At 47.9% G+C, this 23322-nt stretch overlaps 2 protein-coding genes across 2 annotated transcripts in view; one reads left to right on the top strand and one right to left on the bottom strand.

Annotated features, from left to right (window-relative positions):
* MMP24OS (MMP24 opposite strand) overlaps nt 1-5693 on the top strand; it is a 36053-nt gene extending 30360 nt beyond the window's left edge. Inside the window, exon 3 of the transcript XR_005085129.2 lies at nt 5043-5693. The gene's annotated coding sequence lies outside the window, so the exon portion shown is untranslated. The remainder of the gene's footprint in view (nt 1-5042) is intronic.
* The window catches only part of MMP24 (matrix metallopeptidase 24), a 41187-nt gene extending 28547 nt beyond the window's left edge, over nt 1-12640 (bottom strand). Inside the window, exon 1 of the mRNA XM_037164588.2 lies at nt 12404-12640. Within this exon, the coding sequence (XP_037020483.2) occupies nt 12404-12640 (237 nt within the window). The remainder of the gene's footprint in view (nt 1-12403) is intronic.
* Nucleotides 12641-23322: the final 10682 nt, after the last annotated feature.

The following is a 23322-nucleotide window of genomic DNA, read 5'->3' as shown; positions in this document are numbered from 1 at the left end:
GAAGTGAGAAAAATCTCAGAGTGCAGCGCAGGGACCAAAATAGCTGGGCTGCACCGAGGATGTGGCGCTTCACACAGCACAGCGCGATTGGCCTGCTGGCCAGAAGGCGGGATTTTGGTTCCTGAGAAGCCAAGCAGAGACATTCAGGATTAGTGGTAGGCAAAGGAGAGAGCGGAGAACAAGGAGGGAAAAAATGGGGCCTGAAGAGGGAAAAGAGTGGCAGACAGCGGAGGTGGTGGCAAGATTAGAAGTCACAATAGAGAGAGCGAGAGGCAGATCAACGGGTGGTGGGGCTGTTTGCTCTTGGAAAACAGACTTGGGCCCCGTGTGCGGGGAGGGGAGAGATGGAGCAGTTACAGTTGTGTGAGCAGGCTCCTGGAGGCACGCAGGGGCATCATGCCGGTTGGGGGGTTGGGCGTGAGCCCAGGCCAGGCCGTAAGGTCTGGAGAAGGAGCGAGACAGCGGTCAGGATCCTGGTCGGGATCCCTCATCCTTCCGACCAGAAATGCAATGGAGGAGGTGTTATCAGAAAGGCCAGAGGTGACGTCTGTTCAGAAGGACCAGGCAGGAAAGCGTCAAATTTCAAAGCATGGGCTAGAATGAGAGAGAAAGAATGAAGGAACTTGATCAAAGAGTTTGGGCAACCAAGGTCCTATCTAGGGTGGTGATGTCATAGGGACAAGGCCATCATCTCAACAATGCACAGGAGGGCCGAGTCCAGTCCTAGAGGCTGCGCATGAGAAGGGACAGTGACGGACTTGAGCATGGCTAAGGGAGGGTGGCCAGGAAAGTGAGGAACCACGTCCTGCGAGGGAAGACGAGGGGTTTGCAGGCTGGAGAGGGGAGGGTTACAGGTAGCATGGCAGTCTTCGAAAAGCCAAGTGGCTGTGGGTGACGGAGGGACTTCTGTTCTGGTTGACACAGAGTGCGAACCAGCCCCGCAAGGGAGAGTACAGGGTATAGCTCTTGACTCACTGTAAGAAACAGCTTTTTAACAGAACTGTTCTGATCACAATCGCAATGCTAATAGTCGCTATTCTTAGAACACGTACTGTATACCTGGCGTTGTGTTAGGCACCCTAGCACGTGACGGCCCCACGAGGCAGGAATTCTGATCCCCGAACTGCAGATGAGAAACTGAAGTTCAGAGGGGTTCACAGGCCAGGATTCAAACCCAGACAGGTCTGAAACCCGGCATTCCTTCCTCCTTATCACACAGGGTTGTAACCACGTGTTGAACTTGGAGTCTCTTCTTCTTGACTACACAGTGCCTGAGGGCACAGCGCATAGTCTTCTTCACCATTGTATGCCCACACCTAGCTCAGGGCCTGTCACAGGTACATATTATTGAATGAAAATGAATTGAAGTGTTAAGAGCGAGGGATTGCTGGGTGGAACTTGCTATAGAACAGGGTTTCTCAACCTTGGCACTATTGACTTTTGGGTCGGATCATTCTGTTATGGCGGGAAGCTGTCGGGTGCACTGTAGGACATAGCAGCCTCCTTGGCCTCTACCCACTAGATGTCAGCTGTCTCCAGACATTGATGCTAGTTGCCCTGAGGTGGGCAAAATTGAGAACCACTACAATAAAGGGATTCCCATACAGGGCTGCCTTGAATAGCCTCTAAAGCTCTTTCATCCCCAAACTCTGTTCTAGAGAAAGCACTAGGCACTCAGTCGATGGCCTCCCAGCACGAGGCGCAGAGTGAGAGCTGGTTTTCCTGTTTGGGCAGGTGGCCGGAGCAGACAGGGTGAGGGGTGTGGAGAGCAGTGAGGAGCGAGACGGCTGGAGCAGAGGACGTTTAGGGTCAGGGTTAAGAGCGTACACTCTGGAGACAAACTGTGCTGGGTTTAAATCCTGATTCTTCCATTTACTCGTCCCACAACCGTAGCAAATTATTCGGCCTCTCTACCGCTCACACCCTTCCCCGCACCATGTCATTAGCATGTGTCTCATGGGTGGTTGTGGAGATTAAGTAACATAATGTGGGGCATTGAGGACTCAGCAAAAGATAGCAATAATAATGGCTGTTATTTTCCTGATAGGTGACAAACAACTCTAACACCTCACTGTCCTGTAGCCCCAGACACTGAGAATATGTTTCCGTGCGTAGTTCTGTGTGTTGTGGGTGGTCAGCGCTGCGTCATCTGGGGAGCTTGTTAAAAGTACACATCCCCAAACCTGAACCTAGACTTATTGTTGGACTCTCTGGTTGGGAACTGGGACTCTGTGCCGAAGGTGAGTAGGTTACCTACTGAAGTGTGAGAGCCACTGCGGTAAGGACCTTCGGGAGTGATGGCCCTGTGTCGTGAAGAAATGTGTCGCTTCACCCTAGCCGGTGTGGCTCAGTTGCTTGAGTGTCATTCCTAACCCTAGCCCTAAGGTCCTGGGTTTGATTCCCAGTCAGGGCACATGCCTAGTTTGTGGGTTTGGTCCCTGACGGGGGCGTGTACAAGAGGCAACCAATCGGCATTTCTCTCCCACTCTCTCTGTCCCTTCCCCTCTCTAAAAATCAATAAGTATGTCCTCAGGTGAGGATAAAAAAAATACATATCACCTCTAATTTACCAAGGCAGAAAGTATGTTACCCGCTTAGAAAAGCCTTCTGTTGAAAATAGTAGCTCCTGTCCTCAGTGCCTCGGCTCTGCTCCCGTCCTTGGTCCTTTGCTTGACCATGTCCTTGGCCAGTCCTAACTTCAGCAAATGGTCCCTCAGTTCCCCAACACTGAGATTCCACTGGGTGGTTGCATACTAGCATCAAGAGTGGGCCCAGATCATCCCACCCCATCCGCTGCCATATTAGCTCCGTCCTTACAACTGGGCTTTTGCATCGGTTTCCTGGTCTGGCACTCAGGACCCAAGGTGAGGTGGCTACGATCCTAATCCGTTTGCAGCCTCAGATTCCTGGCCCGATTCTCAGTCTCTTCCAGAGACTGAGTCTCTAGTCCCAAACTTCTATTGCCTAACTTTGCTCTTTGCAGCCCAATGTCCTTGGGCAATGCAATGACCCAACTTCTTTTTCTTTGTTCAATCGAGGACAATAAAGGAAGGCTTGTAAGGAGGATTCAATGAGATGATGCATTGTGGTAGGTAAACTAATGGTCCTTCAAGGAAGCCTACATCCTAATCCCCGCAATTTGTGAACATGTTACCTTACGTGGCAAAGGGGACTCTACAGATATGATTAAGTTAAGGACCTTCATGGGGAGAGATAATCTTATGTTATCCAGGTGGGCTCAGTGTAATCGCCAAGGCTCTTACGATGGGGAGGCTCAGAGTCAGGGATGTAAAAATAAGAGCAGATGCCAGAGAGCTGCCACTGCTGGAAGGGGCCGAAAACCCAGGAATGTGGGTGGCTTCTAGGAGCTGGGAAAGAGACAGTATAAATCCTCTCTAGAGCTTCCAGGAGCAATGCTACTCTGCCGACACTGTAAGCCCCATGGGTCCCACTTGACCTTCTGACCTCCAGAACTGTAAGATAATACATCTGTGTTTTTGTAAAGCCACTAAATCTGTGACAGTTCATTTCAGCAGCAATGAGAGACTAAGGGATGCATGTAAGGTGCTGAGCAGATCTTGGTGAATAGGAAGCAGGCTCCCAATGCTATGGTCTGTGTTCTTGCTCCAGCACTTGCCAGTGACAGATCGGCTACCTTTGGTGACTCTGCAGAGATCAGCCCTATTGCTGTGCCCATTTGCTCCAGCCTCTGTCCCACCAGAACCCTGCTTCCTCCTTCACCCGTACAACTGAGGGCCCAGCCTTGCCGCTGGGCCAGTTTTTGAAGACTTCAAACCTGAAGGCTTAACCATTCAGGTATCCAGAAAAGGCACTGGACAGCAATACTTAAAGAGCATCTAATTTAACATGCCTGTTCTGCAGAAGAGAACACAAGACTCAGAGAGGGAGAAATGACTGATCCAAAATCACAGAGCAAGTTGGCAGAGGAACTGAAAACGGAGCCTGATGTCCTGGCCTCCCAGGGAGGGTTCTCGCTGCCACACTGCACCTGCCACACTAGCTCTGATTTGCCTCCAAAACTGTGTCTTTCCTGCTTTTCACTCACAGCCAATCTAAAAAGGGCTTTCAGGATCGCCCACAATTCCCAACTTAGTTTCCTGACAAACACCTTAATGGCACCGTGTTACCTCTTGGCTGCCACGAGCTCTTGAGTCGGCGGTAAGTGCACTGGCGGGAATCCCCTGGCGTCCTGCACAGTGTCCTTGGCCCACTCCCAGGAGGCCACCACAAGCCAGACAACCACCATGCCCTCGGCGGTGGCACATTTAGGGTTTGGGGTCAGCTCTGGGATGTCTGAGTCTTCCAGCCCTAGAGAGCCCTCCTCCCAAGGCCAGGGGTGGCGGTGCCCTCGTTCAGTCTCCGAGAAACGAGGAGCCTCCACCTCCCTGCCCTGCAGGCCTGCTGGTGTTCTGCCCCCTGGGGCTTGACTTCAGGATGAATTAGAAAAGGGAAGAGGGCAGACAAAGACCACAGTCAGGCCTTAGTTTCTCAGCTGTAACAGGCAGATGGCTGAACTAGATAACCTCTAAGTAATCATATAAAGTTCTGTTATTTTAGCTGAATTGGATTCAGTGTGGCGCCAGCCTCTGGCTCCTCACCACCAGTCTTAAAGTCCAGGCTCCCAGCAGGCACTCAACACGCTTCACCATCTGAGGCCAGTGCCCCTTTGCAGCCCTGTCTTCTGTCTTTACAGCCTACCCCGTTATTGCCCACCCCGAGGACCCGCTACTCTATCTATAGACCTTCCTGTGTTGCCAGAACGCACCCTGCAGGTTCCTTCCTCTGTATCTTTTTCATTCCTTCCTCTAGAATGTTCTTCCCACATGCATTCTTTATCAAGGCCTCTCCTTGATAAACTATTAAATGTCCTTCAAAATGCAACTCGATTGCCACTCCACCTGGGAGGGCTCCCCGGGCTCACACGGACTTCCTCCGTGCTCCCAGTGGCATTCCGTGCAGCCCTCACCCACAGCAAGTCGTGCGACATTACAAATAGTGGTTTACATGTCTGTCTCCTCCAGACTCTTCCTCACACAGCTCACAGCCTGGTGGGGCAGACAGATGTGGAAAGAGGAACGGTTTCCTTGTGAGCAGTGACATGAAGGAAGAGGAAAAGCAGCTGTGACAGTGCATGACAGGAGCTGTGGCTGTGATGTCAGGGTGGCCTCCCTGAGGAGGCGACATCTTAGCCGAGACCTGTGTGTGAAAGAAGTAATGGTGGAATGATGAGCATCCCAGAAAAACAACAACAACTCTTTCATCGAATTCCTGAGGTGGGAAGGAAGGAGCCTATGTAACAGAAAAGGAGAAGGAAGGCCAGGTGGCTAGAGGTGGCACAAGAGGAAGCTGGGGAGGTGGGCAGGACCCAGTGACGCAGGGCGTGGGCCCGGTGGGTGCCGCCTCCACGGGGGCTCGTAATACTCTTCACTCTCCTTTTGCCTTTGGAACGTGTCCGTAAGATGAACTAAAGGGAAGAAGCAGAAGCACAGGGGTCGCAGTTCAGCCTTTATCTGAAAAGTGATGTTAAGCAAGGGGAGGTGGGAGGAACATGATGAGATTTTTTGTTTGTTTGTTTTTAATTTTTTAAATTAAATATTGCAAACATCCCAAAGCATATGAAATAATAAAAGAAACACTGGATAACCACCACCCAGCTTTGTTAAATCTCAGCTTTTGCCGTATCTGCTTCAGATAGGACTGATCCCCTATCGATTTATTTTTAAAAGGTCACTCTGGCTGTTGTTTGAAGAAGGATCAGGGACCGGAGAGAGAGGGGCCGATCAGGCGGGAAGTTTCCAAAGTCCCGATGAGACGAGCTGTGACTAAGGTGGAGGCAGCGGAGGTGACAGGAGAGGACACAGGGAAAAATCACACAGGAGGTGGGGTGGCTGGGGCTTGGCGATTAACTCCGCTGAGGTGGGTGAGGAGAGGAAGGGGTGGGGGGATGCCTCCCGCCTTTCTGGCCCTGTGTTTTTGGGGCCCAGAGAACTGCGCACATGAGTGTTTATGGTATAGAAGTGAGTTTTTAAGTGATCACTGCCAACGGAAGCTGTTAAGAACAATGCCTTCTTTCTCTCTGCCTACTTTGTGATAACAATATGGCATGATCTCGGAGAAAATATTATCTTTTATACAGATGGTTTTGCTGTTATCCTATGTATCATTAGAGCCTAGTTCAAAGTTGGCTTTTAAAATGAATGCACAGAGTAATGAGGAAGACAAACTGGTAAAGGACTTGAGTGGAATCAGTCCTGAAGTCCAGAGAACGCAGGTGATTTGCTCTCGAATCTCTTGGCTGGAGAGGGCCAGAGCCGGCGTTCGCGGCTTTCGGCTGCTCACCGGTCCCTAAAACAGGTGCACAGGCCTGCGTTGCGCTGAGAAAGCTGAAGGCGTCCTGGGCAGGGGCCAGCACCCAGAGCAGCTTCGGAATGGGCCCCAGTCCCTCCGCCTCGTCCACATGGCTCCGAACAGGTCACTCCTGTGCTCAGAAACCTTTAATGACTCCCCTCAGCCTCTGGAAAAAAGCCAGCCTCCCAATCTGCTCTCAGCCGCCCTTTCAGCGTCTCCCTCTCATGTTCTCTTTACTGGAAATAGCGAGTAACTTGCCGCCCGAGGCACAGCACATTATCTGCTGGTAACTGGACATGCCACATGCTTTTGTGGAGCCTTGGTTCGTGGTTTTCCTTCTCTTTGGACTGGCCCCCCTCACCATTCTCCGTCCTTTTCTTCCCTCAAAGGCTTATCTTCAATATCAACCTTCTTCCTAAAATATTCCCTGACTTCCCCAACCTCAGCGGGGAACCTCATCTCCTCCCTCTTCTGTGTTGCTCCATACTTTGTGTATGCCTCTAGCATGCGTTCATTTATTCATCCACAAAGGGACTGATTTTTTAACATGCCAAGCACTATTCAAAGAAGTGAGTGGTGGATACAGACAATGAAATCAACTTCAAAATGTTGGTCAAGTGTCTAGAATGCGCCAGGCACGTGCAGGTCCTGAGCAGGCCCTGGCTGCAGTCTGCTGAGAATTCAGTTCCTCTCATTCTGAGTTCAAACTGTACCATGTCACAAGGCAAAGCATTTCCTTAGATTAATATCTTCGGTATGATTATCATTGACTTTTACTTGCTCTAGAACCACTTCTTCAAGGACTGGAGTGGGACATACTTGACCATGGAAAGGATTAGCTAAAAGGCCGCTACCACAGTTACTCAGGACAGGACAGTTTAGTGTCCTGGGGAAGGCGCTCAGACCCAGGACAGAGAATCTAGTTCTGACCTTCTCTTTGCTGTTCATTACACATGGGTCCTGGGCAAATACAGACTAGTCACATCACCTCTCTGAGCCTCCGTTTGCTCTTCTTTTCTTTTTTAAAAAAGATTTATTATTATTATTATTTTTTATTACTTTAGAGAGGGGAAGGGAGAGAGAAAGAGAAGAAGAGACACTTCAGTTGGTTGCCTCTCGCACACTCTCAGTCAGGGCCCCGGCCTGTGACCCAGGCATGTGCCCTGCCTGGGAATCAAACCCATGACCCTTTGGTGCACAGGCTGACACTCAGTCCACTGAGCCACACCAGCCAGGGCTCCGTTTACTCTTCTATAAAATGAGGACAATGTCTTTCCTATCTACATCACAGCATTGTTGCCAGGATCAAGAATGTGCAAAGCACTCTATAAGAATAAGAAAAACCACAGTAATAGTAAGATAAAATGAATTAAAAATACAGGGGGCATGCAAGAGGCAACCACACATTGATGTTTTTCTCCCTCCCTTCCCCTCTGTCTAAAAATAAATGAATAAAATCTTTTTAAAAATACAGCAACGCTATTCAGGTTAAGCAAAAGGAAGAACTGTCTAAGAGTGAGAATTATTTTTTTGAAAATAAAGATATGCTGGAGGCCATGATCACACTGAAATAAAATTTGGGCTTGGGAATCTGATGGTGCTTCTTAAGAGGCCTGCCGTTCCCCTGGGCTTCTTCGGGGCTCTCGATTTCCCTGACTACAGACACAAACCGAAGAACATCCTCCATCTGCCCGGAGCAGACCCTTCAGACTGGTCTAGAAGGCAGAATTCATTATGCGCTTGAACCAGGCATCACACTGTTACTTATGTGGCCTGTTTTGATTGGCTTATCTCTTTCTGCCTGTACTGATCTTGCCCAGAATCAAACTGGAAACTAGGAGGTCCAAAAATTATAAAAAACAAAAACAAAACAACTATCTGTGGGGCATTCTACTCAGCTAATAAGAGAAAGAGATGCTTTAAATAAACCAAACACAGGAAGCCAATTAGAGAATCAGTGGGAACCCTCCTCCCCGATGTGCAAAATACAAAAGAAAGACTCAATCAAGAAAGCAAAGGAAAAAACCAACTGAATGAAAAAAAATTTTGGCTTCATAGAACCTAAAGCCAAAGATAGTAAAGATGCTTTCAACTAAGAGGTCAGGGAACCAGGGAAAAGTTCTAGTTCTGAGTCGCCTACTGCCAGGCTTGGTGTACTTGGGCAATTCACAAAGTATCTGTTAAGTACTACTGTGCGCTTACTTGGTGGTCTCAAAGGTCATGGTCATATCTCTCTCAGCTCTTCATTGTATGTCACTGTCACTAGATGACAACCTACCTAATGGTTATGAAAGAACTCAAGCGTGAAATGTTGTGGAGCCACCGCTAAAAGGAGTAACCTCCGTTTCCACTGAAGGAAGGACAGATAGACATTAAGACCTGTCCCTAAGAAGGGTTTTAGAAAGGACGTGGAGGTCACATGCCCAGGAGAGTCTATCCGAGATCCACGCAACTCTTTGGTATCAAGGACAGAGTAGAATCACTGAATGCTTGAGTACTTAACAGTGAGCATTGAGGATGGAATTGTGTTAGAGCTAAAAAAATACAGCATTTTGGTTGGGGAAGGTCCTGCCTAAGAACTATAACCCCCCTACTGCCAAATAATGTTTTTTTTCTTTTTCTTTTTAGATTTTATTTATTTACTTTTTGAGAAAGGGGAAGGGAGGAAGAGAGAGGAGAGAAACATCAGTGTGTGGTTGCCTCTCATGTGCCCTCTACTGGGGGCCTGGCCCACAACCCAGGCCTGTGCCCTGACTGGGAAACAAACCAGTGACCCTTTGGTTCACAGGCCAGTGCTCAATCCACTGAGTGACACCAGCCAGTGCTAAATTTTTTTCTTCCTCACTTGAGGACATGCTTATAGAGGGAAAGGGAGAGAGCAGGGGAGAGAAACATGAATTGGTTGCCTCTTGCACTCACCCCCACTGGGTACCTCTCCTATGTGCACCAATTAGGGACAAACATGCAACCTAGGCATGTGCCCTGACTGGGAATTGAACCTGCGACCTTTCAGTTTGTGGGGCAATGCTCCAACCAAGTGAGTCACACTGACCAGGTAATGTTTAAGTATTTAAAAAACTTAAGTGGCAAACTGGCTGGGGCTGCCTCAAAGTATTCTCCGGAGGAGACAGAAATAAATGACTAGAAAAGTCAAGGAAAGTCTCCTGGAGAAGCAGAGCTTGTGCTGGAACTTTAAGGAGAGGCTGCAGACAGATTGGTGGAGGCACAGACATAAACTTCATGGGTCGGTGTCCGGAGAACCCTGGGTAACTGTCTTACAATAAAGGAGAGACAAGCCTTTCTGGACAAAGCGTGTGTACCAATGAGCAGTGGGAAAGGCAGCCCTCGAGTGAAGAAGTAGGGTGGAGTCAGACTCCAGAAGCTTCAAAAGACAAAGAGGAGTAAGCAACATTATCTACCAGCTAAAAAACACTATTTCTATCAGGTTTCAATCATGTGATCTACTCATACTCAAATAAAGGGATAATTAAGTGCAAATACGTTGAGAGAAGTGGGTATAATTCATCTATCAGAAAGTTTTGGACAATATATTAGGCCTTTAAAATGGAGTCATTACAGAATTCAGGGTGGTGTTTTTCTCACGGTCTGAGAACTCACTTAGAGATAGGGAAGTGGATGGAAATAAAGGGTCACTTCTCTAAATGAAAGGAGACTAAGAGTGCAGGGGGCCCCTGGAGACTGTGCCGGGACTTGTTTGATTTAAATTTTTTATAAGCGATCCAGAAGAAGTGGAGCAAAGTGAAAATTTCGGGGCTGTGGGTCACAGGGAGCCCTTTTAGGTAGGGGAACGCTTCGTCAAAGGGGAGGGTGGGAGCCGAAGGGAAGCTATTGAGTGAGATGCAGAATGGCAGATAAATGTCAACGTGGGGAAATGAAAGGGGATGCACTCCAATAAAAGTCATCCACGTGGCGGGTGTTGTGTTCCAGGCTATCAGTTTTGACCCAGGAAACGGATCCGGGAGCTAGATTGTTTCCTAAAGGCAGCGGCCTAACGCATTGGGGTCAGGAGACTGACAAAGGGACGGGCAGAAGCAGGAGGGGACCTGGACACCAAAGAGGAAATCATCCTTCCTTTGTGCAGGACCACAGGGTCCCACATCTGGGGACAATGGTAGGGTTTACATCTATTGAAAGTTAGGGTCCAAGGATAACTAGAAAAGGGCAACCAAAATGACCTGGAGGATGAATACGGCCACTCTAGGGAAAGCCTGTGTCGTAAGAGGAAAACTTGTGTACAAAGACAAAGGCTAGGAAAGGTGGAACAATCAAAGCCTGTAAAGCTAACAAGGATGAGGAATGGACACACATAACCTTCTCTCTAAATCCTGACATATTCAAGCAAATAGCCTCTTAATGCTTGAAATATCATAGGAATAAAAAGGCTTTAGAGGAGAGATCATCTGGTCCTCTCCCTTCCTATTCAAGATGATAAAATCCATGCCTATAAAAAGCAAGGAAATGGCCCAAGGTCATAGAAACCACCGTGGGCCAAGGTCAGATTAGGATCCAGCCTCCTAAATCCCAAATCAGGGTCTTTCCACTTCACCCTGTGTACTCAGGAAGACTAGAGCAATCCTTTTTATAAGGTATAAACTGATCAAATAGATTATGTTGAGATATAATAAAGATGAAAACAAAAACCGGCTATGGAAAGTTTTAACTAAAAGTCATCCAGCAATGACAAGATCTTTGGAAGACAACTACCAAATGGAGCTAAAGAGACTTTCTACCCACCCTAATTTTTTTGCATCATGTACCTCTTTGAGACTCTGAAGAAAACTATGGATTCTCTCCTAGAAGGACGTATTGGCACACACAAACACAATTTTGCACAGCATTTCAGAGTTGATGGCCCCCTGAGCTCTGTGCTCAATCCCCACTCTGGCAGATTCTTCTGAACAAATAGACTGCCTGCTTTAACAAGTACACTCCATCTCTTAGGACTTCCTAAGGCACTAACTCTGGCTTCCTTCAGCAACAAACAACCATCTCAACCAACGTCACTTACTAGATTTGCAGACCTGTAGGTTGGAATAGGCCAAAGAAATGACCAAGTCCACTGCCCTCACCCCTTGGGATATAGAATAATGTCATGCATAGGTGAGAATCCCAACTCCATCACTCACTAGGCCTGGGACACTGGGCAAGTTACTTAAGTTCTCTGTTCCCCCTGAAGGAAGGACAGGTGGGCATGTAAAATGGGGATAATAATTACAACTATCTCCTAGAGTCCTTATGAAGATTAAATAAGATACATACACATACAACACAGCACCAGGCACATAGTGCGCAGTAAAGGGTGGCTGGCGTTATGATTATTATGATGCATGTAGCTATGCAGGTATTGTGCATGTATCCACCCAATCCTCTCTTGGAGCTTTTGCTCGCACATGCCAGTGATGAGCAGCTCACCGCCTCCTAAGCTGGTTGAGCAGCTCTGATTGTTACAAACTTCTTCCTATATTGAGCTGAAATTTGCCTTTTCGCGACGCCTACCCCCACCCCTGTTGGCTCTAGCGCTGCCCTGTGGGACCATGCACAGCAAGTCTATCCTTCTTCCACGTGACAGCTTCGGTTGGGAAGACGGCGACCCAGTCCTTCCCCGTCCCCGCGCCCCCCACCCCCTATCCCACCCTTTTCTCCAGCTTGAATGTCCTCGGGTTCTTCTCCCAACCCGCAGCAGACTGGCTGCGCTTACTATTTACTCCGAGGCGCTGTGCCGTTTCCCCCCCCACACACACAGTCCTGCAGGCCACACGCCCCACCGCCGCGCCACGCTCCGCCGACCCTCCCGGGCGCCCGCGCCCGCCGCCCCTGTCCGCGGTGCTGAAACGGCTCCGGGCCCGCGGCCTCGGCACAGCCTCCCGCCCCGGCCCGGGACCCGGCCCGGACCCGGGCGCGAATCCTCGAGCGCCACCTCCGCTCCCCGGCGGCGGGCGCGGCCCGGCCGGCGCCGCCCCCCGCCCTGCCCGGAGGCCCCGCGCCCGCGCCCGGCCCCGCGCTCCAGCCCCACCTGCCCGGCGAAGGGCGCCTCCGCCTCGGCCGCCCGCGCCGCCACCGCCGCCCGTTCCTCGGCCCCCGCCGCCGCCGCCGCCGCCCGCGCGGCGCCCGGGAGGCAGCAGAGCGCGGGCAGCAGCAGCAGCAGCGGCGGCGGCAGCAGCCTCCCGGGGGCCCGCCAGCGGCTCCGGCGCGGGGCCCGGCCCGGCGGCGGCGGCCCCGGCGCGGCGCGGGCGCCCCGGCTCCTCGGCATCCCGGCGGCGGGGCCCGGCCGCCCGGCGGCGATGGCGGCAGCGGCGGCGCCTCCGGCCGGGTCTTCCCGCTGCAGCCGCTGCGGAGCCGCCGAGTCACGGCGCCGCGGACACGCGCCCGGCCCGCCTGTCTTCGCCGCCGCCGCCTCGGCCGCCCGCGCGCCCCCGCCTCCGCGCGCCCCGCCCCGGCGCGGGGCTGCTGGGGGCGCGGGGGCAGCACCTGGCCGGACCGCGGGGCGGCGGCTCCCGACCGGCGGGGGGCGCTGGCCGAGGAGCGGGGCCGGGGAGGGGGTCTCGGCGGCCGAAAGAGCAGCTCGGGAGGCCGGGTCCGAAGGGCGGGACCGGAGGAGGGGGCCCGCGGGGCAGCCCGGAGGGAGGGGCGCGGGGCTGAGCGGATCCTCCGGAGAGAGGAGCGCGCGGTGGCTCTGGGGTGCAGGGTCCGAAGCCAGAGGACCGGCCCCCCAGGAAAGAGTCTGAGGGGCGGCGGGCTGGGCGTGGGGACTCGGCAGCCGCCCCGGGTGGGAGGGGAAGGAGCTGAAGGAACAGCCCGCCCTGGAGAGGGTGTGAGGGGCCGCCCTGGGCAGCGAGGGTGAGAGACCGAGGAACAGAGCCGAGGAGTGCTTCGGGGGGCGGCCCTGGGAGACGTTAGGGAAATTAAGGTGAAGCTCCTTCCCTCAGCAGAGAGAGAGAGAGGGAGAGATCGCCCAGCTGGGAAGATCATCTGTCATCCGAAACAACCCATATTATTGGGCACTTTCTAGATACATGGAGGACTCTGGACGACTTGGATACAGAAGAAAAGCAGGCTGAAGTGTAGCGGTTTACAGCTTGGCGAGGAAAACATCCGTGCGAGGAAACACAGGGCAGCAAACACCAAGTGTCAAAAAGGATCCGGGCGGGAGCTTCGGGGTCAGGGCAGACCTGGGGGGGGGGGGCGTGGGGAAGCCCGGGAGGGGGTTGTGGAGCAGGCGGGCCTCTCGCTAGGCCTCGAAGGAAGGGCGGATTTAAACAAGAGAAGGGGGATGGAGAGGTCTTGTCAGGTAGGAAGGTGAAGGCAGACAGGATGTGACGGGGGCAGATGAGTTTCCCTGGAACGCAGCTTTCCTACAGGAAAGTGCTGGGAAGTGAGGGAAACAGTACCAACCTTAATTCCTAGGATAAGGAATTTGGGTTATGTTCTGAAGGGAGTGGTGGCGATCGAAGGTTTTATTATTATTATTATTTGTTTGTTTTGAGCAGGATGATGTGTGGAAAATGGTGTTTTATAGTTGTCCGGTAATTTGGAAGAGTGGAAAGGGAACATGCTTTAGAGGCAGACCTGTGTTAAACTCCTGGCTCTATTCCATCTTTTTAAAGTGATGCTGATATTACCGCATAGGGTTGCTGTAAGATGAAGTGCTTAGCACTTAATAGATGTTCCACGTCAGTTCCCCTCCCATCCAAGTGTGCAGAACAACGACCACGGGCGGCAGGCAGATTAGCTGGGAGGCCACTGTAATAGTCTAGGTATAAAGAACTACTGATAATAAAAATGAGTAACATTTATTAAGTGCCTACTATGTACACAGCACTAGGCTAAGCCTTTTACTGTGCTGTATCTCATTTAATGCTCACAGATAAACCCTATGAAATAGATACTATTATTATCACCCTTAATTTAGGATAAAGAAGTAGAAAGTCTGAATAAGTTTGCCAAATTCACAGGATTCATACGTGGGAGAGCTGGAGCAACCTGACCTCAGAACCCCATTTTTTTCTAGAATAGGGGAGGAGACAGATTTAGGAACACTGGGCAAAGAGGAAGAGAGAAAAGAGTTTGGAGTAACTAGTGGCAATTCCAGAAGGATGGATGGTAGTGACTTCACAGAAACGAAGCAGTGTCCCTTTCTGAGTCAGGTCCTGGTCCCAGGGACGAGCCGTCACTGCTTTGTGGTGAGCCATTGGGCGAGTCATTTCATCTCTTTGAGCTTTGGTTTTCTCATTTGTAAAATAAAACTCATAACACATGTTCTCTTCACTTCATGAAAGGGACCTTATGAAGGGCTGGGATTCACTTTGTAAACTACAGGGTTAACTGAGTGAATATTAGGAAAAACTTTGATATTGATAATATTATCAAGAAGCATTATACCTGGGCCAGAACTCACTTTAGGGAAATGGGAGACCTCCCTTCCCTTCACCTCTTCTCTTATTTCTTTTTTTTATTAAATATTTTATTTATTTATTTTTAGAAAGCGGGGAAGGGAAGGAGAGAGGGGGAGAAACATCAGTGTGTGGTTGCCTCTTGTGCGCCCCCTACTGGAAACCTGCACTGCAACCCAGGCATGTTCCCTGCCTGGGAAGCAAACCCGCGACACTTTGGTTTGCAGACCTGCACTCAATCCACTGAGTCACACCAGCCAGGGTCCTCTCTTATTTCTTCATTAAATAAATATTTATTAAGTGTATTTTGGGTGCTGGCTGGATTGGAGACTTAAAGGAGATTAAGTTATAGTTGTTGCCTGTAGTCTATTAGAGAGATTTACAATTACATAGAAATATTTTCGCTGAAGACCTGAGGGGCCAAGGGAGTGGACCATGCAGGTATCTTGGAGAGATGAATTCAGACAAAGAGAACAGGAAGTGAAGAATCCCGAGGCAAGAGTGTGCCTGGTAAATTTGAAGAACAATGTGGAGACCCGTGTGGTTGGAGAGGAAGAAGGGTGAGGGTATTAGAAGATGAGAGTTATGAAAGGGAAGGGTTTTCAACTACCTGACATAAAAAGCCAAGGGAAGGTTTTGAAAATAGAAGAGACAACTTCTGACTTATCTTTAACAAAAGCACTTTGTTTGCTGCGCCGAGAACAGGTACAGAGGCCGCACTCGGAAAGCCCACGTAGGAGTTACTGCTATGATCAAGGTACAGGGTGATGGTGGCCCGGGCCAGGGTCCAAGGGAGGACAGTGAAGTGTAGCTGGATTTTCAATAAGTTTTGAAAGTAGAGCTAACAAAACTTGGCAATGGATTGGATATGAGGCATGAGAACAAGAGACACCAAAAAGTTTGGGTCAAATGACACCAAACTTTTTGAGCCAAGTAACTAGAAAAATGGAGTTGCTATTATCGGACCCAAAGAAAGCTGCAGGGGGGACAGGTCTGAAAAGAAACATTGAGAGTTTCAGTTTGAGTATAAGTGGGTGATGTTCAGTGGGTTAAGTACCCAAGGGGCAAGTAGGCTGTCTCCTAGGCGGGTCTGAGTTCAGGAAAGAGATCTAGACTGAAATAGGAATTTAGAGGTTTTCACAATATAGGCAATATTTAAAAACCAAGGGGCCAGAAGAAATTACTTAGGAAGTGAGTGTCGAGAGAGAAAGAAAAAGTTCTGATGACTCAATCCTGGGGCAACGCTAATATTTAGAGGTTGGAAAAATAAAGAGGAATCCACAAAAGGCACTGAGCAGGAACAGGCAAAAACAAGAAAACTAGGAGAGGGAGAAATCCCAGAAGCCAAGTGAAGAAAGTGTTTTAAGGGACAAAGAGTCATCAGTTGGGCTAAATGCTGCTTAGAGGTCAAATAATGTGATGATTAAGAAATGATACTTTGATTAACCAGTGTGGAGGGACTGGGGATCTTGAGAAGAGGAGTTCTGGTGTCATGCAGGGGACAAAAATCTGACTGAGGGAAGCTCAAGAGGGAATAGGAGAGGAATTGAAAATGTTGTAGCAAAACTCCTTGTTCAAGGAGTTTTGCTACAAATGGAAGGAGAACATGTGGCCACTGAAGGAGGAAGTAGAGTCAAAAAGGGTTGTTTTTGTTTGTTTTCAAGATGGGCAAAAATACTGTCTAAACGTTGGCTGAGAAGGCTCCAGCAGAGAGGGGCAGAACTGCCACGGCAGTGAGGTCCTTGAGGACGCGAGGATGCCAGCAGAGAGGTTGGCTGAGAGCTGGGGTAACTCATCCACAGCCAGAGGGCAGAAGAGGACCTCTAGGCATGTAAATCTGGTGCCAGCATGGAGGAGGTTAGAGGGGGACTTGCATTTATTGGTTAGTTTGTTCAGCCCTGTGCTAGCTGCTCTCCTCACAACAGTCCTTGACGTTAGTGGGTGATGGGGTTAAGAGGCTATTGCAACGAGGCAAGAAAAGTTGAGAACGGAACTAAAAAGCTCTGAAGTTCTGAGACACTGTGCTCTTCATGCTGTGGAAAATCCTCCTCTCCCTACCCCCAGATCACATGGGCTTCTTCAGTGCAGATATTGAATGCCTTCCATTCGGGGCCAAGATTCCTTGTAAATCTAGTTTTGAACCCTGCAAAGTCAGGTTAATTAGAAACCCCCACCCTCAATAGCTGATGATCACCTTGATATCTGATTGGGTTCCTCATCCTCCACCAATCCCTAAGTGATGTCTGGTCATCCTGGCCTTTCTTCAACAAGAATCCTGTTAGGTTCATTCAGCTGGAATCCTGGACCCCTGATGATTCTCCTTAGTAATTTTCCGTCCATTACTCTTGACCTGCTTCCTGACTATAAACTACCTCTTGGACCATGGTGGATTCATAGTGGAGACTAACTGCTCTTGCCCGCTGCAAAATTCCAGTGCAGTGGACGCGGCCCCTATGGCGGAAGTGCCCCTGCTGTGAGTCAGGTCTTCCTCACTGTGCTTTAACAAGTGTCACTGAATGTTTTTCCTTTAACATTTGATAGGACGAAACTGACTTACGAGCTCAATCACAGGGCAGAGATACGTCTTATAAAGGGAGAAAATAATTGGTGATCACAAAACTCTACAGCACCGGGCAGCTTGTGCTGCTTGCTGGGGGGGGCCCAGGCCTGAAGTTGGCCAAATTTATCCCCAAAATAAAGACGAAATATAATAATGAAACAAAATACCCAAACAACCTAAAACAGGAATAGGAAAGAACGAAGTTCTTATTTGAAATCTGAGAGGTGCAGAAGTCTGTCTGACTTCTCTCCTTCTTCTGAATCCTTATTGCAGCAGCCAACGTTTAATGAGGGCCTGGTACCTGCTGAGCAGTTTTCCAATGTTATCTCGCTTCATCCTCACCACTGTCCTATGAAGTGGATTCTAAGGAAAAGTTGAGAGGGGAGATGACTTATCCAATGATACACCTAGAGGACAGCAAAACCAGGATAAAATCCGAGTGCCCGACACTAAAGTGGATGTGCTGAACTCCTTGCACCTTTGTTCACTGATTACCTTAAAAATTCCATAAACATTACTAAGCAGCCACTCTTGAAGGTACTGTGGCAAGTGAGATGGTTTTCAGGTTAAAAAAAAAAAAAAGATGAGACTTGAGCAGGTATTCAATGTGACGAATGCCCTGAACACATTTCCATGCCCTATAGGATTGTGAGGCAGTGCGGCCACTCTGGCGGGAAATCGGGGAGATGAAGGAAGGCTTCCAAAAGGAGGTGGTATTTGAGATGAGCCTGTGTCAATGGGTAATTTTTTAATGTGCAATATACACCACACGTGCTTAAAAGTTATAAGCAATGGAAGATCATGTGAAGTTTTAATTGGCTGAAAATGGGGGGTAAAGGATGGAGGGAGGAAAGGGTCCAGTCATTAAGGATGTAAAGAAATCCCAGTTCAGTCCCCTGCCTCAGTCTCAGCTGGATCATTTGAAGATCCAGCTTCAAATGATTTGGGGGTATTTTCCACTTAGCATACCCCCAAATTGGGAGCATTTTCCAATATGCTCTTTGGGGGTATATGCCCTCAAGAGCATATTCAAAGTGAGGTTCGTACAATGGATCAATATTGAGGCCATGACAAATAATGAGGAAGTTCTTTATGAACTGTTAGAAAATTATTTCCAAAATATAATGGTAAATGAAAAAAAAAGCAAGAAGCAGAATACTGGGTATAGTATGGTACTATTTATGTAATAATATTATGGAAGAAAAGGAGAGAGAGAGGGGAAGAGAGAGAGAGAGAATGAACTTTCTTGTTTGCTGGTAAAAAGGTGGAACATGGAATGGTGACAGGGAATGCCTTACCGGAGGGCGACTGTGTGGTTACGTGGTGTGAGGACAGAGCGAGAGGGAGACTTTTTTACTATAGACACCTTAGTGTCCTTTTAAAAATCATACAGATATATTTTCTATTAAATAAATGAATAAGTTAGTGTAACAGTCTCTGAAGTCCATTCCCTAAACAGAAGGCATACACTGAAATATAAGGAAAAGCTGTTCACTTTAGGAGGGTGGTCTCAGAAATTCAGGCCTCCAGAGATGAAGTCAATTTTACAATAAACTGGGTAAAATATTTAGTATTAGATTTCTTAACACAAGACAGCTCTTAAGAACCAATAAGAAAAGGACATATCACCCAGTTCAAAAGTGATAAAGGACAAATGGGCTTCAGGTATACAGAAGTATGAACGGACTTATACATACTTTTAAGAGACCAGCTTCATTTGCATTTAAAGAAAGGCAAATTAAAACAATGAGCTATTGTTTTCTCACAAGACTGCAGATATAAAAAAAACTTTGGATATCACAGAGTGTCAAAGAGGGCGTGAGGAAAGCACTGTTGGAAGGGGCATAAATTGGATACTCTCTTGGAGCACAAATTAGCTTTTCAATTACCTTGAAAATGAGCACACCTTTGACCCAGCTACTCTGATTTTGAGGATTTATCTTAGATAGATAACCTTTGCATAGGTACAAAGACAAACATACAAAATTATTCATTGCAGCTTTCTTCATAATTACAAAAGATCAAAAGCAACCTAATTATTTCCCAGCTGGGAAAACTGCTACATCTAAACAGAGGAGCATTAGACAGGTGTTGGAAAGAACAATGTGGGTCTGTATTACTGTTATGACAAGACCTTAAATTAGCTCCCTCATTATCTCAAGGGTTTGACCTATGGTTTATGCTCTTTTTGGGGGGAGGGTAACCCTAACACCTCACACACCACCTAAGCACATGGGAGTTGAGAGAGTGAGTTGGAATGGATAGTTTGGAGGGATAGGCTAAGTAATCAGCCATATTGCCTCACAGTTAACATCTCGCCTTCGTGTTGCTAAGCTGCACTGGACTCTAATGTCACTGAGGCCAGCAGGCCTTGCTGGCTGGCTCATGCTTCTAAGAGCCGTGATGGAGTTTCAGATGGTCCCCTGGACTGGTGGGAGATGCCTGAACTGTTGACAGATCCTCCTTTGGAGGATCCCCCAAACCACCCACGCCTATCTCTGAAACTCCTTATACCTGTCAGGTAGTTAAAGTAGGGGTCTGATTCCATCAGGGCCAGCTGGTCTCATCAGTCAGTTTCAGGTTCCAGGAACCTGGCAATAGTTTCAGATTGCCCATAATCCTTTGCAACACTGGTTTTCAAATGGGGGTATGCAATATCCCTATGATACATGAAGACTTTCTAAAGGGTGCTCGTGTATTGATATTTTTAAGGGAATTAATTTCCTGATCCTCAGCTTCCATATGCATTCTACCTGAGAAAGGTCCTGGGCTTAAGGCTCCAAGCTGGCTTTGACTTCATAATTGTAGTTCTGCTAATCTTCATAAGAAAGGCATATCCCACCCTGGCTGGTGTGGCTCAGCCGATTGAGCACCATCCTGCAAACCAAAAGGTCTCTGGTTCCCAGCCCAGGGCGCATGCCTGGGTTGCAGGCCAGGTCCCAAGTTGGGGGCTGAGCAAGAGGCAACCAATTGATGCTTCTTTCCCTTTCTTCCTCCTTTTCCCGCTCTCTAAAAAAAATAAATAAAATCTTTGAGAGAGAGAGAGAGAGAGAGAGAGAAAGATCCCTGGACCTTACTACGGTACGTTGCCTGGGCAATAAAAAATCCTGGAGGTGACAGAGGAGCAATCAAAACTATCAGTTTCAGGGAACTACCCTTTAATGAGGGAGTGGCATCATTTATCAAAATTGTTTTTGGTGGTATGTGAGAAAAAGCAGGAAGACTACTGCTCCAGGACAACACACTTCGGTGGCCTCTGGAGGGTTTTCGAGGACGTCCCGGCCTGGTCCTCTCAACCGCTAGGCCTGTTTCACGGACTAGCCAGGCACACAGCCTCTATGTGACTTCTACGCAGAACTCCTACCTCGGTTCTCCAGTCTCCTTCTTGAAACACACACTTCCCTCGGCTTTGATACTATCACACTCTCCTGATTTTCCTGTTTACCTCGAAGCCCCTCATTCCAGCTTCCCTTTTCTGTTCTTTCTCTTCTAATTGACCTTTTACATTCAGGAGTTTCTCTGGGCAGTTATAAGCCCTCTTCTCTTTCTGATCTTTTCTTACTTAGAGATTTCGCCCGTGACCACAGTTTCAAATACCATCGGCATTCCATCAATTCCCAAACGTCTGTCTCTAGCCTAGACCTTGCTCCTGAGCTCCTAAGTCCAACTGCTCACTTCACATCTATACCTAAATGTCTCACAGGATTTCCAAACTGCAGAAGGCAAAGCCAAGCTCATACTCTTTCTGTTCAGAATCTCATCCTCCTCTAGGCTTTTCCAATTTAGTAACAGTACTCCGTCTGCCCAGTTCGAACCTGAGAGCTTCTTAACCTCCTCCATAGCCAATAAGGCATCCATTCCTAGGAATTTCACTTCATAAAAGAGTTCCCTAATCTTCCAGACTCGGATACATAGTCCTTAATCTATACCCTCATATAGTGCCTTGTACTGCATAATATTTATCCAAATTTTAATTCTGTAATTATTTGTGTAATTCAGCCTCCCCCTCTGCATCATAAGCTCCATGTGCACGAGGGCCATGCCTGTCTTTGTTTCTGGCACATAGTAGGATCTCAGTAATTATTAATTATATTAACAAATGTAAGTACTCTTAGATGGTAGCAACTATTTGTTGCCTAATGCTAAGTACACAGTAGGGGGCAGCAGAGTATAAATAATGGAAAGAGTCCAGGCCTCGATTAAAAGGGTGACCTTGGGTAAATCATTTAACCTTTCTGAGCCTCCGCTTCCATCGCTAGAAATTAGGACTAATTCTCCTTCCTTTGGATCAAAAGAGATAAGAAGACTTATAAGGGTTTTCGTGTTGTACGAACAGAAGAGAGTGTTGTTAGAGTCAGTTATGATAAATATCTGTTGAATAAACGGGGCAGAGGAAGAGGGTCTTGGTCACACTACGGAACAGATGTGAGTAGAGACTGGACTGATTCAGAAGAGAGGAAATGGAAGTTCAAGGAAGAGACTGGCTGAAGTCCAGAGCCAGCCGGAGGCAAAGCTGTGAAGTTAGCGCAGTGTGTTCTTGGCGCGCTCCCATCTCTGCTCTCTGATCGCTGCCCTCCCACCTCTAGCCTCTAGCGCCCCATCTCTGTGCTGGGCTGCAGGCCGTTCCCTTTCCTCCCGTCAGAGCACCTCTGTCCTGTGTCGCGGCCCTCAGAGGCCCGCCACGGCCATCCACAACGACAGCTAGTTAACCCAATAACCGGATCCCTGCTCAAGTGCTAATGGCAGATGGCGTGTTATTTTACCACTCCTAATAATAGGAGTTGGACCTTCTTGAGACAGGAAGAATAACCTACTCAAAAAGCATACATACCAAATGGTGACGTTTTAGGTTCTGGAATGAGAGGAAATGAAATGTGAACAGGGATTCAAGCAGTCCTAATCTTGGGCTCAGAAAAGTTAGTTGTACAAATACAGAATCTAGAGATGTGGCCTGATAGTAATATGAGGAGGAAAACTTAAAAAAAAATTATACATATGTGTTGTATATGTGTATATATAACTTCATTGTAACTTACTTCAGTAAAATTCACTTTTTTTTGGGTATATAGTTCTGTGAGTTTTGACAAATGCACGCTCAGGTAACCATCCCAAACACAACACAAAATTTCCATGTTACCCCTTTGTCATGGAAACCCCTCTCCCCTGAAGCCCTGCAACACTGATGTGCTCTCTATTTCTACAGTCCAACTTACCAGTTTTTCTTTTTATGAATGTTGCTTTAACGTTGCATTTAATGGACTCTGTCTAACCCAAGGGGACCAAGAGCTTTCTCCTTTGCTTTCTTCTCAGCATTTCATAGATTTACATTTAGGTCCATGATCTATTCCAACTAAAGTTTTAAAATAAAAACAATTAAGGTACAGGTCAAGGTTAACATTTTTGCACATGGATGTCCAATTACTCCAGCATCATTTGTTGACAAGGCAACCTTTTCCCATTATCCTTTTGTAAAAAAAATCGATTGACCATATTTGTGTCAGTCTATTTCTGGACTCTCTGCTCTGTTTTATTGATCTGTGCATCTTTCCTGCTGCCAATACTGCACTGTCTTTATTAGTGGAGTGGTCGAGGAACTCTCGAAATCAGCTAGTGAGAGTTCTCCAACAATGTTCTGTTTTTTTCAAAGTTGTTTTAGCTTTCTAGTTCCTTTGCCTTTCTGAATAAATTTTAGGGTCAACTTACTGGTACCTACCAAAAAATCCTGATGGAATTTGTGTTGAATTTTTATGTCAGTTTGGGGAGAAGTGACATCTTAACGGAATTGAGCCTTCCAATCAGTGAGCATGTTTTATCATTCCATTTATTTAGATCCTCTCTGATTTCCTTCATTGGAACTTTATAGTTTTCAACATAAATATCTATCATATATTTTGTTATATTCATCCCTAAGTACTTTATTATTTTGGTACCATGTAAATGATATTGTTTATTTAATTTTGTCTTTCTTTTCTTTTTTTTTCA

Source organism: Artibeus jamaicensis, unplaced genomic scaffold, assembly GCF_021234435.1.
Source record: "Artibeus jamaicensis isolate MK-2021 breed Jamaican fruit bat unplaced genomic scaffold, CSHL_Jam_final contig_685, whole genome shotgun sequence".
NCBI classification, from domain to species: Eukaryota; Metazoa; Chordata; class Mammalia; order Chiroptera; family Phyllostomidae; genus Artibeus; species Artibeus jamaicensis.
This window is presented reverse-complemented; position numbering and strand designations above follow the sequence as displayed.